This window comes from Oryctolagus cuniculus, chromosome 20 (genome assembly GCF_051225735.1).
Source record: "Oryctolagus cuniculus isolate XC-2025 breed Fujian yellow rabbit chromosome 20, ASM5122573v1, whole genome shotgun sequence".
Taxonomy (NCBI): Eukaryota; Metazoa; Chordata; class Mammalia; order Lagomorpha; family Leporidae; genus Oryctolagus; species Oryctolagus cuniculus.
In genome coordinates this window covers 24,745,710-24,762,017 of record NC_142886.1, presented here as the reverse complement: position 1 = coordinate 24,762,017, position 16,308 = coordinate 24,745,710, and the positions used below count along the sequence as shown (strand labels likewise).

At 43.7% G+C, this 16,308-nt stretch overlaps 1 protein-coding gene across 4 annotated transcripts in view; it reads right to left on the bottom strand.

The window, feature by feature from the left end:
* The window catches only part of BBOF1 (basal body orientation factor 1), a 51,060-nt gene that overhangs the window by 7,350 nt on the left and 27,402 nt on the right, over positions 1-16,308 (bottom strand). For all 4 annotated transcript variants that reach the window (XM_008272060.5, XM_008272059.4, XM_089322345.1 and 1 more), the window contains 6 exons: positions 15,157-15,227; positions 13,804-13,948; positions 10,650-11,143; positions 6,586-6,687; positions 522-596; positions 248-362 (listed from right to left, as the gene is read on the bottom strand). In XM_008272060.5, the coding sequence (XP_008270282.1) occupies positions 248-362; positions 522-596; positions 6,586-6,687; positions 10,650-11,143; positions 13,804-13,948; positions 15,157-15,227 (1,002 nt within the window). The remainder of the gene's footprint in view (positions 1-247; positions 363-521; positions 597-6,585; positions 6,688-10,649; positions 11,144-13,803; positions 13,949-15,156; positions 15,228-16,308) is intronic.

The following is a 16,308-nucleotide window of genomic DNA, read 5'->3' as shown; positions in this document are numbered from 1 at the left end:
CAAAAGGCAACCTACATGCTTTTCATAGTAAAAGAGGCATATATATGCATTTGCATTATGTATACCATATGCCTTGAGTGTAGGCACTGTTGTAAGATTCCATGCATTCATCGCAATGCTATTTTTTACTTATTCCAGATCCCTGAGAGCTCCTGGCTAGTAGAAAAAGAACTGTGAGTTAGCAAGAAGTTACAGGGGAACAGTGAACAGTTACATGTATCATTTGGTTAGATTACAGAGTCCTTACTGTGTTGGAGTCTTCTGATCCTTTTGGAATACTGGGTAGCACCATTTCACTAGAAGAGTCGGATACTGGAACTTGCTGGGTGATGAAGGTTTGATCCTGAAGTTTACTTTCATCCCTGCGGTAATAATAAAAAAACAGATTTGTCAACAACCAAGTACACACAGAACTTGGTTAAGAACAACAGTTTACTCTCCCTCAACGCTAGCACATGTAATGCCCACCAGAACCCCAGAGATCAGGACCATGCTCGTTACTGTGGCAGGAGAGCTCTTACCCAAATTCCTTTGTTTCTTCACCGTCAGAAACAACATACTCTGGAACTGGAGGCCTGGAACTCTGGCTGTATTTCCTGTGTTGGGTAAAAGTCAACAAACATAATGAGGTCATCTCCCCTCATGCCCTCATATTTCACCTTACAATAATTTTTAAAATTTTAAAAATACTTATTTGAAAGGCAGAGGACAGAGGCAGAAAGAGAAAGACAGAGATCTCCCATCTACTGGGTCATTCCCCAAATGCCCACAACTGCCCAGGCCAGGCCAGGCCGAAGTCAGGAGCCCAGAACTCAATCTAGGTCTCTCCCATGTGGTGACAGGAACCCAACTACTTGAGCCATCACCTCTGCCTCCTCCGGTGTGCATCAGCAGAAAGCTGGAATTGGGAACAGAGCAGGGACCAGATCCCAGCACTGCAGTACAGAACATGAGCGCCCCGAACAGGGTCTTCACCACGCTACTAAATGCCCAGCCCTCAACTACAATTTTTTATTTATTTATTTATTTATTTGACAGGCAGAGTGGACAGTGAGAGAGAGACAGAAAGGTCTTCCGTTGGTTCACCCCCCAATGGCCGCTGCAGCTGGCGTGCTGTGGCCAGCGCACCGTGCTGATCCGAAGCCAGGAGCCAGGTGCTTCTCCTGGTCTCCCATGCAGGTGCAGGGCCCAAGCACTTGGGCCATCCTCCACTGCCTTCCTGGGCCACAGCAGAGAGCTGGACTGGAAGAGGAGCAACCAGGACAGAATCTGGCACCCCAACTGGGACTAGAACCCGGTGTGCTGGCACCGCAGGCGGAGGATTAGCCTATTGAGCTACGGCGGCGCCACTCAACTACGATTTTTAAACACTTATTTATTTAAAAGGCAGAGTGACAGAAAATATTCCATCTGCTGGTTTACTCCCTGAATGTCCAAAAGACAGGGCTGGGCAGCCAAAGCCAGGAGCCAGGAACTCTACTCCCACATGGGTGGCAGGGGCCCAGGTACTTGAACCATCATGTACCGCCTCTGGTATGTTAGTGGAAAGCTGGATTCAAAATACAGGTGGGACTTGATCCCAACATTACATATGAGATGCAGACATCCCAAGCAGCAGCTTAACTCACTGTGCCAGAACCCCTGCCCCTCAGCTATAATTTTAAATGTTCTAAGTGAAATGCTTCAGTTGGATGGGCTTCTTCTTTTCTTTTTTCTTTTTAAGATTTTTTTTTTTATTTATTTGAAAGAGTTACAGAGAGAGGTAGAGACAGAGAGATAGGTCCTCCATCTGCCGGTTCACTCCCCAGACGGCCACAACAGCCGGAGCTGTGCCAATTCGAAGCCAGGAGCTTCTTCCGGGTCTCCCACGTGAGTGCAGGGGCCCAAGTACCCAGGCCATCCTCTGCTGCCATCCCAGGCCACAGCAGAGAGCTGGATCGGAAGAGGAGCAGCCAGGACTCGAATCGGCACCCACATGGGATGCCGGCACTTCAGCCCAGGGCTTTAGCCCACGGTGCCACGGCACCAGCCCTGGGCTTCTCATTTTCAAAATGAGCTCTGACGGGGCTGGTGCTGTGGCACAACAGGTTAATTCTCTGCCTGCAGCACCAACATCCCATATGGACACCGGTTCTAGTCCTGGCTGCGCCTCTTCTGATCCAGCTCTCTGCTATGGCCTGGGAAAGCAGCAGCAGATGGCCCAAGCTCTCAGGCCCCTGCACCCGCGTGGGAGACCAGGAAGAAGTTCCTGGCTCCTGGCTTCAGATCAGCCCAGCTCTGGTTGCTGTGGCCATTTGGGGAGTGAACCAGCAGATGGAAGACCTTTCCCTCTGTCCCTCTCTCTCTCTCTAACTCTGCCTCTCAAATAAATCAATAAAATCTTTTTAAAAAATGAGCTCTTACACACAGAGATGTAGTATAATGCTAAGCAAGTTAATTAATATAGTCTAAAATTTGAGATTTTTTTTAACTGAAGAAATAGAAATTTTTCAGAGACAATTATGGTGATACACAAGAGCTATTAATGATGAAGGGAAAGGTTGCTCTAGAGACTGACCAAAAACATCCAGAAAAGTCCCTTCCCACAAAAAGCACCTCACACCATATAAAGGTTACCCAATGGAGACATGTCTCCATAGGAAATTTCTCCTTATTCTTTGTAAAGTCTGAGTTTAGGAACAGAAATAAACTTGTCACTAATGAAATATTCTAATTTGAGAGAGTTTAATAGAATCATAAAAAGTATAGTAGGTTAATTAGCCATCCTAAAACTTTTCCTCTCTACCTTTGAAAGTAGCATAAACCTATTCAACCTGGCTATATTAAATAACTTAACAGTGACACATGATAAAAATGGGCTTTGGGCAATAATAGTGCCTGAGTTGTAGCCAGAGAGTTCAACTTCTTGGTTACATTCTTCTGACTTAGTTTAATTACAAAGGAATATACTGTACTATTGGATTCACAATTATATACAAGGGTACTTCAAAAAATTTCATGGAAAATGGAATTAAAAGATGTTGACTTTGATGTCAAAAAAAAAACCACCTTGAAATCTATGTGTCATTTTTTCATAATATGCATTTTCCATGACCCTTTTTAAAAAGCATACTTATCTGAAAGGCAGAGTGACAAAGAAGGAGAGACAGAGGACTTATCCTCTGGTTTACTCCTCAAATGGCTGCAATAGCCAAGGCCAGGTGAGGCAGAAGCCAGGAGCTCAGAGCTCCATCCAGGTCTCACGTGGATAGTGGGGATTCAAGTACTTGAGCCATCGTGTGCTGCTTCCCAGAAGCACTAGCATGGAGCTGGATGGGAAGCAGAGGAGCCAAAAGACCGGCATCCCAAAATAAGTGTTTCATAAGCAGCAGCTTAAGCTGTACTGTGCAAGTCTATCCCTCCATGATCTTTTTTTTTTTTTTTAATTTTATTTATTTATTTGAAAGGTAGAGTTACAGACAGAGGGAGAGACAGAGAAAAGTCTTCCATCTACTGGTCCACTCCCCAAATGGCCACAGTAGCCAGAGCTGAGCTGATCCAAAGCCAGGAGCCAGGGCAGCCTCTTACTGGTCTCCCACGTGGACGCAGGGACCCAAGCACTTGAGCCATCCTCCACTGCTTTCCCAGGCCATTAGCAGAGAGCTGGATCCACAGAGGAGCAGCTGGGACACGAACTGGCACCCATATAGGATTCTAGTGCTGCAGGCAGAAGTTTAGCCCTGATGCCACAGCACTGACCCCATCCATGACCTTTTTGAAGCTCCCACATTTGCTTGGGTTTTAACCTTTTTTTTGCACCAAAACAAACATCTTTAATTCCATTTTGAAGTACCCTCCTTCATTCAACTATGAACTCTTCCAAACTTCCTAGTTACTCTAGTTACCTTGGTAGACTTTCGTATTGTCTGATTCCTGCCCAATACTATTTGAGCTTTCTCATTCAGAAATTTTTTTTTTTTTTACTTTTTATTTATTTGAGAGACAAACAGAGCTCCCACAACTGGCTTACTCCCCAAATGCCCACAATGACAGGGGATGGAACAGAACAAAATCTGAGATATCAATACATAGATGAGGCCTTCCACATGGGTGCTAGGAACCCAATCACCTGGGCCATCACCTGCTGCCTCCCAAGGTCCACATTAGCAGGAAGCTGGAGTCAGGAGCCAGAGTTAGGGACTGAACCCAGGCACTCCAGTGTGGCTACAGGCACCTTAACCCCTAAGCTATGCATCCACTCCCCGGGCTTTCTCTCTCGTTTAATCTCCTCCTGAAATCTCCTGAAATCTCCTCCTGATTGCTATACTTTACCATTCTATTCCTATCTTATTTATTCTTTATCTAAATCTGGCATGAAATTTAAACGGGCTTAGCCATTGTTCCACTATGATCAGGTTCAAGTTCTTTGTTTTTATGTAAATGATCTTATTCAAATTTCTTTGCTCTTTCAAATGTTGAAAACATGGTACTATGGAACCAGAGACCTAGAACTCTGGCTGTATTTCATGAAGTACACAAAGTCAAGCCACACTGAGACATTCAGTATCTATCTCTACCTCTTTAAAAGCTCTTTGGATGGCCATCAGTGACACAGCAGCCATTTCAAAGTACTCACCTTTCATTTACCTTCAATTCGTTTCCCTTTTGTTTGTATTCATTAGTTTTCCTGTCCCCAAATTGTGATTATTCCAACCTCAGCTCTCTACTCCTCCACCTTCATCTACTCTCCTAGACTCAACTCCCAATTTTTACCACATATGCTCAAATCTCCTCCCCTAAACTCTAGTCACTATTTACAAATGCCTTACAGGTATTTTCACTTCAATGTATCACCATCACCTCTAGTTCAACATTGAAAATACCATAGTATTTTCTTCCTAGAAAGATTTTTTCTCTTTTTGGTCCTGTTCACCTTTTAGAAATCAGCTCAAAGTTTCTACTTCCTGAGAAGCCTACCTATCTCCCTGATTAGGTCAGATTCCTCCATCTAGGCTTTCACACAACTAAAAACTGAAACTATGTCACAGTTGCACTTGTACTTAGATATATTTGTTTAATGTTTTGAATGTTTTCTCCCATCTAGATATTAAAGTCCTTGAGATTAGGCAAACTGTCTTTATTTCTTCAACACTAAATCCTAAATAAACAGTAGGCACTCAATGCGTATGTTAAGTGAATCAAAGGATTAAATGAAATTTAAATTCTTCCCTCAGACTTGCTCTCCAGATTTTCATTTCTCTCTCGTACTACCATTCATTTTATTTGTTATGAGATTTTCACAATTACTCTTCCTTTCCTTTATTATTTTTCACTAAATCCTGATTCCTCCCTAGTGTGCCTCCCCATCTTCCCTGTTTTCCTGACTACTCCCACTCTTGCCTACACCGCCCCCCACTGCATGCTCAGAGTAGTGCAGCAGCCTCAGCTGTTCCCCAAAGCTGTTTTTGTCCTTCCAGTCACCACACTTGTCACTGTGTTTGCTTAATGTCAGCTCTGAGAACACTAACCTTGACCTATGAACCCTACCAGTGAGAACTGGGAGTATGGTTTAGTTCTGTTTGTATTCCTCGGAGGCAAAAACTAGGATACATGCTACTCTTTAGAATCTATAATAAAGTAAGTTCATGCTGTTCAGTTTTTAAGGCTCGTCATGATTCATTTTATAGCTTAAACTTTATTTCTAATCACTCTCCACTATCACCAACTTTCGTGAAGCCAGGCAGTTTTCTTAAATTTTCCCTAAACACTCTGCAATCATTCCAACTCAGGGCTATTGGTCATGTGGTCTACTAGGCCTCTTGCCAGAAATGTCCTCTCTCTGCTATTCCACTATCCTACAAAGCATCCCCTGGTTATCTTTCCAAAATGTCTTTTCCAACTATGGCAGCCTTTGCCAATTAGAGTCCAAACCCAAAATATACATTGTTTTTGTGCCACTCACTTATTCCCTTGTTGTTAGGCTTTAAGCAACTACATTGGAGGTTCTCTGAGGTAAAGGGCAACGTCTCCTCATTCTTTTAAATTCCTGACAGCACCTACCTTAGTGCCAAGCATGTAATAAGCTATCAATGAGTGCTTGACTTATTCTAGCTATTTTACTACCCAATATCAGGGATATAGTCACTGATAAAATATAGCAGAGAAAGAGAGTAAAACTAATAATTAAAATGGATTACTTAGAATATCTGTGGGTTTCTATTTTCCTTTCTATATATCTTTCTTGCATTAGAAATCCTCGATTAATAATCAGTTGAAAAATCATTTACTTATCTTTGCAAACCACAAAAATTTTAACGATCATTATGCATCTGTTCAGTTGCCATTCAGCTGACTGTTGTTAACTTCTTAGTAAGCTAGTGCTTTAAGCATCTCAGATTAATCTGTTCTCCCTGTAATTCCAATTCTTTCATTTTTGGGCTCTTCATTCAATCTCCCATTCTTCATCTTGGGGACTTGCAGTAGCTAAGCAGTAGGACCCCCCTAGTCTTTTCTCATTCCTTTAATCCTAAGTAAGAATAAGTTCATTGTTCTTATGTGGTTTCTAGGTTTGATAACAACTTGGTGTTTCATTGCAAATATAGTTACCTAGAAGCAAAACCATTCATTTTTGCAAACAGCAATCTCAAGACTTTCTCCTTCTGCTCCCAGGTCAAATCTCCAATATCCACATTTCCTTGAGTAATTGTCCTGAAGAATTTCAAAGAAAAAAAAAGAATCAAAGTAAGCTTCTTTAAATATATATATATATAATATATAATACACAAAGATAAGAATTCCACTACAAAGCAAACTGACCATTATAAAAATCATAAAAGTTGAAAAGGATAACAATATTGTAGCCAATCCAAAATGTTATGTAGTCATAAAAATGAAAATGATAAAAAGGATAACATGAAAAATGTGTACTTAAATATTAAGCAAATAATAAAATATTATAATATAACATCATGTATCCAGATATACACACAAAGTGATCAAGAAAAGTTAATAGTTGTTTGGTGAGATTACTGATAGGTATTTGTAAATACTTCTTTTTGTATTAAATATTTTACTATGAAAACAGAGTCACAAAAAGTAAATCCAGAAAATGACACATAATTTATCTATTTTCTTACCTTCAATTAAGGCTACAGTTGAGCTTTCCAAGCAGCTCTTTGTTTATACTATAACTTCCCAAGTGGGTTCATAGTTACCATGGAGATATTGATGTTGTATAATGTAAGAAACATTTTTGTATACAGGTTCATGGGTTAGTTATTTAAGTTTAAGTTTTGCCTTATGATTACCATATATTTCAGTTGTCCTTCGCCAATCTGCCTCTTAACCAGATGATGCAATTTTTTTTAAAGATTTATTTGTTTATTTGAAAGAGTGCCATAGAGAGAGGAGAGGCTGAGAGAGAGAGTTCTTCCATCCACTGATTCACTCCCCAGATGGCCACAATAGCCGGAGCTGTGCTGATCTGAAGCCAGGAGCCAGGAGCTTCTTCCGGGTCTCCCACATGGGTACAGGGGCCCAAGGACTTGGGCTGTCTTCTACTGCTTTCCCAGGCCATAGCAGAAAGCTGGATCAGAAGTGGAGCAGCTGGGTCTTGAACCCGCACCCATACGGGATGCCAGCACCGCAGGTGGCAGCTTTACCTGCTATGCCACGGTGCTGGCCCCAAATTATGCAATATATATATATATTTTTTTTTTTTTTTTTGACAGGCAGAGTGGATAGTGAGAGAGAGAGACAGAGAGAAAGGTCTTCCTTTGCCGTTGGTTCACCCTCCAATGGCCGCTGCGGTTGGCGCACTGCGGCCAGCGCACCGCGCTGATCTGATGGCAGGAGCCAGGTACTTATCCTGGTCTCCCATGGGGTGCAGGGCCCAAGCATTTGGGCCATCCTCCACTGCCTTCCTGGGCCACAGCAGAGAGCTGGCCTGGAAGAGGGGCAACCGGGACAGAATCCTGCGCCCCGACCGGGACTAGAACCCGGTGTGCCAGCGCCACAAGGTGGAGGATTGGCCTAGTGAGCTGTGGCGCCGGCCCAAATGATGCAATATTTTAACCACCATTTCTGCCTTGCTGGTAAAGGCACCAGGAGACTGAGACCAAGGTGCTAAGTTGCCCAGGAACAAAAATGTCACAAGGAAGGCAAAATAAGAAAGCCCAATTTCTGTAATAGCAATAGGCAGAATCCTTTAACTTCCTCTGAAATTTTACAACATATATATATATATATATATACACATTAGATAAAAGATGCAAGGTATGGTAAGAACTCAACTTACTTATTAAAAAAAGGAAATTATAGCAAATCTCCTGGTAACAGAAGTGATACTACAGACTTCTGATTATGGCAAGAAGGTAAATTTCTGAAGAAGAATCTTATCTTTCAGAGACTTTTTAAAAATTATTTTATTAATTTGAAAGGCAGAGTTACAGGGCAGTGGGGGAGATAGAGAGAGAAAGATCTTTCATCCACTGGTTCACTCCCCAAATGGCCACAACAGCCAGAGGTGAGCTGGTCTGAGCCAGGAGCTCCTCCAGGTCTCCCATGTGGGTGCAGGGGCCCAAGCACTTGGGCCATCCTCCACTGCTTTCCCAGGCACATTAGCAGGGAGGTGGATCAAAAATGGAACAGCCGGGACTTGAGTTGGCTCCCATATAGGATGCCGGCACCACAAGTGGCAGCTTTAGCTGCTATGCCACAGCACCAGCCTCATTTCAGAGACTTTAAAAAGTCATTATGCTGTGACATAGTGGGCCAAGCTTCCTGCAGCACTGGCATGCCTGCAGTGACAGCATCCCATATGGTTGCCGGTTCTAGTCCCAGCTGCCTCTCTTACAATCCAGCTCTCTGCTATGGCCTGGGAAAGCAGTAGACGATGGCCCAAATGCTTGCTCCCCTGCACTTGTGTGGGAGACCTGGAAGAGGTTCCTGGCTCCTAGCTTCAATTGGCTCAGTTCCAGCCACTGGGGCCATTTGGGGATTGAACCAGCGGATGGAAGATCTTTCTCTTTGTCTGTAGCTCTACATCTCAAATAAATAAATAAAATCTTAAAAAAAAAAGTCACAGAGCATATCCAACCTTATCAATAGCTACATAATTCAAGAGAACCTACAAGTCAGTTCCTTCAAAAATAAGTTAAAGCTTAAAACACATTTGGAATGTCCCTAATCAGACATTACGTTCATAGTAGTAGTCCTTTAACGCAGGGAGTCCTTTAAAGTTTAAGTTAGGGCCTTTGGCCAGTGCTGCGGCTCACTATGCTAATCCTCTGCCTGCGGTGCCGGCACACCAGGTTCTAGTCCCAGTTGGGGCGCCGGATTCTGTCCCGGTTGCTCCTCTTCCAGTCCAGCTCTCTGCTGTGGCCATGGAGTGCAGTGGAAGATGGCCCAGGTGCTTAGTCTCTGCACCCGCATGGGAGACCAGGAGGAAGCACCTGGCTCCTGGCTTCGGATCGGAGCAGCATGCCATCTGCAACGCAAAAGCCATAGCAGCCACTTGGTGGGGGTGAACCAACAGAAAAAGGAAGACCTTTCTCTCTCTCTCTCTCTCTCTCTCACTGTCCACTCTGCCTGTCAAAAAAAAAAAAAAAAAAAAGTTAAGGCCTTTGAAAAATCTAATTGTGGGGCCAGCGCTGTGGTATAGTGGGTAAAGCCACAGCTTGCAGTGCCAACATCCCCTAAGGGCACCGGTTCAAGACCCAGCTGCTCCTTTTCCAATCCAGCTCTCTGCTATGGCCTTGGAAAGTAATGGAAGATGGCCCAAGTTCTTGGGCCCCTGCACCCACGTGGGAGACCCAGAAGAAGCTCCTGGCTCCTGGCTTTGGATTGGCCCAGCTGTGTCTGTTGCGGCCATTTGTGGAGTGAACTAGGGGATGGAAGACCTCTCTCTCTGCCTCTGCTTCTCTGTAATTTTGCCTTTCAAATAAATAAATAAATAAATATTAAAGAAAAAAGAAAAAATCTAATTGCATTGGAATATAAAACAATTTTTTTCAGAATAACCTTCAAAATGCACTATAATTTAATTAATAGTTTTGAAGGGGAAGGCTACTCTAAGAGACAAAAATGGTAACAGGAAACAAAATGAATCAGTGTGTGTAATCTGCAGCTGTCTCAAACACTGTGCTGTCTTTACCATAGTGGAACCGTAAGCTGCTACAGTGATGTGGGGCACTACTGCAGATAGAATTGTTAGACAGAATTGCTCTATTGCCTTTAAAAATCATGTGATTTGTTAGATATTATTATCTATGAGTTTCATCTCAAAACAGTAAAGGGAACAATGTAAAATACTTCAGAGAAAGCATGCTTATCAAAACTACTTAATTTAATTGAGCTTTTATAACTAATTTCCAATTTCCAGGGGACAAGAAAAACAAAAAATATTACAGTGACATCCAATGGAACAAATACTCAGGTCTTTAAACAAGTTGATCATGAGAAAACAGGGGGTTCCTATTGTACTAAGCCCCACACACTAACCTACGCACAGGGAATTACAAAGACGAGTAAATCACTTCCTGTCCTCAAGTAATTTACTGAGAAATCTATTCAATACTTTGACATTATCAAATTCAACTTTTCAGAGTCCTTATTTTTTTAAAGAGCACAAAAAAATATTAGCGTAGAAGACAATAAAGTATTGTCAGTACCATTTTTCAGCCTCCAGAAGGTCCTGGTTCACACTGTTGGTGCTGTGTTCTCTGCCATCAAACGTTCTGATCTTGGGGTACTCCGTTTTTCCTGCACACGCTGCTCTCATTTTGAAGTTGAAAGCAGCTTGCGCTATCTGCTTATAGTGCTTCCTGTTGACTAGGATCTGTTGCTTCACTTGGTGTAGAGCGTCTAGAAAGAACCGCTCCACTTCAGTTCTCTCATCCAGTATGTTCTTGGCCAGCTTCTTTACTCGGTTCATTTCCTTGTCCTTCATCTGAAGCAGCTGCTGCAGCTTGTCGATCTCTACCTGCCCAGCCTGGTTCTCTATCATTGCGTGTTGCTGCAGTTTTAACACTTCAGTCTCAAACTCCCTGGTCATACAACTCAGAGCATTTTCCAAGCTTACCACCTTCTTCTGAAGAACCTGAATTTGTGATCTCTGCTGGGTAAGTTGCATTAACTTTTCCTTAACCAACAGCTCATTGATCTCCTACAAACAGAAAAATGAGAGATGTTTGTTCTTCAATCACTCCAGAATTAAGTCCCTCAATAACTTCCATTATTTCATGGAGTTTGAGATGATGCCATGCTGAGAAGGTGCTATTTTGATATTTTATGTATAGAAAGTCGTAAATATCCTATCATGCTGGGAGCCTTATTTAGATTTGTGAAGGCAATTCACTGATTTTGCTAATTATGAAATTCTCCTTCCTCTAAAATTCGGAAGGTCTATTCTGTTTTGTCAGTGTCAGTAAGACTACACAGCAGAACAGCAGTGACTACGTACTGCAAACCCCAGCAGCCTCTTACTTGCCTATCCCAATATCCACTTTCCTTTTCCCATTCCTTTTTGGTAATAAAACCTCAACTCTCTCAGATTCATTTATTTATTTGAAAGGTAGAATGAGAGAGAGAGAGGTGTTCCATCCACCGGTCCACTCCCCAAATGGCTGCAATGCCCAGAGCTACGCCAATGCAAAGCCAAGAGCCAAGAGTCAGAAACTTCTGGGTTTCCCACGTGGGTGCAGGCCATTAGCAGGTAGCTGGATCAGAAATGAAGCAGCCGGTGCCCATATGAGATGAGGAGTGAACCAGTAGATGGACGATCTCTCTTCCTCTGTTTCTGTCACTGTAATTCTGCCTTTCAAATAAATCAATAAATCTTAAAAAGAGAGGAGGGGGATACCTCTGAAGGGAGGAACACACCTTTTTCCTTCTTGTCCTTCCTTCCTGCTGTTTGGAACAGTGGTTAGAACTTCAGTAGCCACCTTGGGCCATGAGTTAACTTTGACGATGTAAGCCACATGTTGCAAAGCACAGTTAAGGAAGCCAAGTATCTCTTGACTTTGTGGCACTACCAGCATTACTGCTCTGAACTGCTTAGTTCTAGACTTCCTTTAGGTAAAAGAATTATCCTATGTGATAATACCATTGATGTCAGGGCTATTACCCACAACTAACCTATTCTTAAATGACTCAGGGACCAATTATCAGCAAAGCAAAGTGAATATTCTAATGTAGCAGAGGATAAGAGACATATTTATGAGGCTGGTGCTGTGACATAGCGGGTATAGCCACAGTCTGCAGTGCTAGCATCCTATATGAATCCAGTTCAAGTCCTGGCTGCTCCATTGCTGATCCACCTCCCTGCTAATGTGCCTGGGAAAGCAGTGGAGGATGGCCCAAGTGCTTGGGCCCCTGCACACAGCTGGGAGACTAGGATGAAGCTCCTGGCTCCTGGCTTCGGATCGGCCCAGGACAACTCCCTGCCTCAATCCCCAACAAAGAATTATTTGGCCCAAAATATCAACAGTGCAGAGGTTGAAAAACCCTGTACCAGAAATTGCAAATTTATCACCTATCATGGGCTGACTTTTTTTTTTTTTAACATTAATCAATTTGTTTATTTGAAAGCAGAGTCACACACAGTGAGAGAGAGAAAGAGATCTTCCTTCCGCTGCTCCACTCCCCGAAATGGCTGCAATGGCTGAAGCTGGACGAGCCCAAATCCAGGAGCTAAGAGTTTCATCCAGGTCTCCCACATGGATGGGAGAAACAAGCAGTTGGGCCATCTGCTGCTGCTATCCCAGAAGGATTGGCAGGGAGCTGGACTGGAAGTGGAGTAGCTGGGATGTCAACCAACGCCCATATGGGACGCTGGCGCCACAGGCAGCAGCTTGACCCACTACGCCACAGCACTAGCCCCTCTGATATACTCTTTTTTTATTTTTTTTTATTTTTTTTTTTTATTTTATTTTTTTTTTTATTTTTGACAGGCAGAGTGGACAGTGAGAGAGAGAGACAGAGAGAAAGGTCTTCCTTTGCCGTTGGTTCACCCTCCAATGGCCGCCGCTGCAGCCGGCGCACCGTGCTGATCCGATGGCAGGAGCCAGGATCCAGGTGCTTTTCCTGGTCTCCCATGGGGTGCAGGGCCCAAGCACCTGGGCCATCCTCCACTGCACTCCCTGGCCATAGCAGAGAGCTGGCCTGGAAGAGGGGCAACCGGGACAGAATCCGGCACCCCAACCGGGACTAGAACCCGGTGTGCCGGCGCCGCAAGGTGGAGGATTAGCCTATTGAGCCACGGCGCCGGCTTCTTTTTTTATTTTTTATTTTTATTTTTTGACAGGCAAAGTGGTCAGTGAGAGACAGAGAGACAGAGAGAAAGGTCTTCCTTTGCCATTGGTTCACCCTCCAATGGCCGCTGCGGCTAGCGTGCTGCGGCCGGCGTACCGCGCTGATCCGATGGCAAGAGCCAGGAGCTTCTCCTGGTCTCCCATGCGGGTGCAGGGCCCAAGCACTTGGGCCTTCCTCCACTGCACTCCCGGGCCACAGCAGAGAGCTGGCCTGGAAGAGGGGCAACCGGGACAGAATCCAGCGTCCTGACCGGGACTAGAACCCGGGGTGCCGGTGCTGCAGATGGAAGATAGCCTATTGAGCCATGGCATCGGCCCCCCTCTGATATATTCTTTATAAAGTGAAGTCTAACGCTTCTTATAAGTCATTCAGTAATTAATCTTCTCAGATATGGAAAGTGTGGCATTGAGACAGAAGAAAAACACTTGCATTGTCCTTATGAATCATTACTATACTCAATCCTTGCTATTCATCAACCCAATCCTTTATAAAAATCTGAATGAAAACAGGAACCTTTTGATGTAAGAGGAAAGTATGATTCTCTTTCAACTTCTGAGAGTTTTTCTGTAGAGCATCAGCCTCCTTCTGGTGGTAGGCAAGAGCTTTCTGGAGGTAAACATTCTCTTTAAAAACACTTCTCCCAGCATTATTCAGTTGCCTGAAAGAGAGATATGAGAATTCAAAACACAGGCCTAAGTTTTAGATATTACCAAACAAGAACAGTGATTGCTTTACCCCCACTGTTAATAATCATGACCACCACTCATTAGTTAGTTGGGAACTTGTAATTAAGTGGAAAATGATGTGTTACTTCCAGGTACAAGTTGCCCATGCTCTCTCCTGTACACAAGATGGATGTGAAAACTGCAAGGTGGCAGAGGTACAGATGGAAGCAGCCCAGATTCCTCAATCCCCATGGAGGAAAGCTGTCAGATCCACACTGGACTGTCACATGAGCAAGAAATAAAACACTGACCCCTGGGAGTCCATTTATTAACACAACACAGTTTTGGGTTACTTTCACTAATATACCTTTGACAACCCTGCAAAATGACTATCATTAGCTCCATTTTTAGATGACAACATTTAATTTCTTTTTTTTTTTTTTTTCTGACAGGCACAGTGGACAGTGAGAGAGAGAGACAGAGAGAAAGGTCTTCCTTTGCCGTTGGTTCACCCTCCAATGGCCGCTGCGGCCGGTGCGCTGCGGCCGGTGCACTGTGCTGATCCGAAGCCAGGAGCCAGGTGCTTCTCCTGGTCTCCCAACAACATTTAATATCAAAGTTAAGAAATCTTCGTTCAGTCAGCATGCCTGTTGAGAGCAAAGACTTTAAGGCCCCGTTTTTGTTTCCATCATACCACACTGCTACAGAAAGGGTGGAGGGAAAAGGGGTGGAAGCACAAAGAGAAAGAAACAGTACGGGAAGGGAGACCAGAAAATCTGAACAAAGCCATCCAGGAGAGAAGGGTGGAGGATCAGCAAAGAGGTAAGATAGGCCATCAGAAAAAGGGACAGCGTGGGGCCGGTGCTGTGGTGTAGCGGGTTAATGCCTTGGCCTGAAGCGCCGGCTACCCATATGGGCGCTGGTTCAATACCCGGCTGCTCCACTTCCAATCCAGCTCTCTGCTATGGCCTGGGAAAGCAGTAGAAGACGGCCCAAGTCCTTGGGCCCCTGCACCCATGTGGAAGACATGGAAGAAGGTCCTGGCTCCTGATCGGTGCAGCTCCAGGCATTGTGGCCAATTGGGGAGTGAACTAGTGGGTAGAAGATCTCTCTCTCTCTGCCTCTTCTCTCTCTGTGTAACTCTGACTTTCAAATAAATAAATAAATCTTTAAAAAAGAAAAAGGGGCAGCAGTCTCTTACACAATAGCTTCATGGTGGGCTCGCTCTGCCAGCATTATTACCTTCTTTTCAGCTTCTTGTTCTAGTCGATGCTAAAAAAGAAAACAGGCAGTTTAAATACAGAATTATAGGTTCTAAAAACTAATTTTACACATCAAAAATGAATTATTTCAGTACATCAAATGAAACACTACTATCCACATGAAACTCCATGTCCTGGTGGAGAAGCAGCAAAGAGGAAATTATGCACATAGCCACCTAAGGGTATCTACTTCCCAATTTCCCCACTAAAGAGGAGCATGACACATACATGGGGGGAGGAAGGAAAACCCACATCCAGGTTGGAAAGCAGAGCTTGGAGAAATTTCTGCTAAATGCAAAGTGAAGAGATTCATTTATTCAACAAATTCCCACTGAATATATATTAAGTTGTTTTAGGTAGCAGAATTCTATAGTGAACAAAGCTCTTAATCACATGAAGCTCATTGGGATTCAAACAATAATTACAATGTATTGAGCATTTACTATGTGCCACCAATGGTTCTTAAAAGCTTTATATATATTATTTACTTTTCACAACTACCCTATTAAATAGATATTATTATTATCCCCAAAAGCAAGGACATAAAAATCTCAGGCAGAGGCTAGTGGCTGCCCCAGAGTCAGAGAGCTAGTAAGAGGCAGAGCAGGGGTTCTTCTGCAGGCAATCTGACTGTGTACTGCCTCCCTAAAATGCCAATAAGTAGAGAATTAACATTGTAATAAATGCTAAAAATGAAAAAAAATGGGTAATGAAATAGACAATAATTGAGGGAGGTCATTTTATTTTTTATTTTTTTGTAAGATTTATTTATTTATTTGAAAGTCAGAGTTACAGAGAGAGAGGTGAGGCAGAGAGAGAAAGAGGTCTTCCATCTACTGGTTCACTCCCCAATTGGCCATAATGGCCGGAGTTGTGCAGATCTGATGCCAGGAGCCAGGAGCTTCCTCCGGGTCTTCCCATGCAGGTACAGGAGCCCAAGGACTTGGGCCATCTTCTACTGCTTTCCCAGGTGATAACAGAGAGCTGGATCAGAAGTGGAGCAGCCCGGACTCCAACCGGCACTCATAGGGGATGCTGGCACTGCAGGTGGCAGAGCCAGCCCCCGGGAGATCATTTTAGATTGAAGTTTA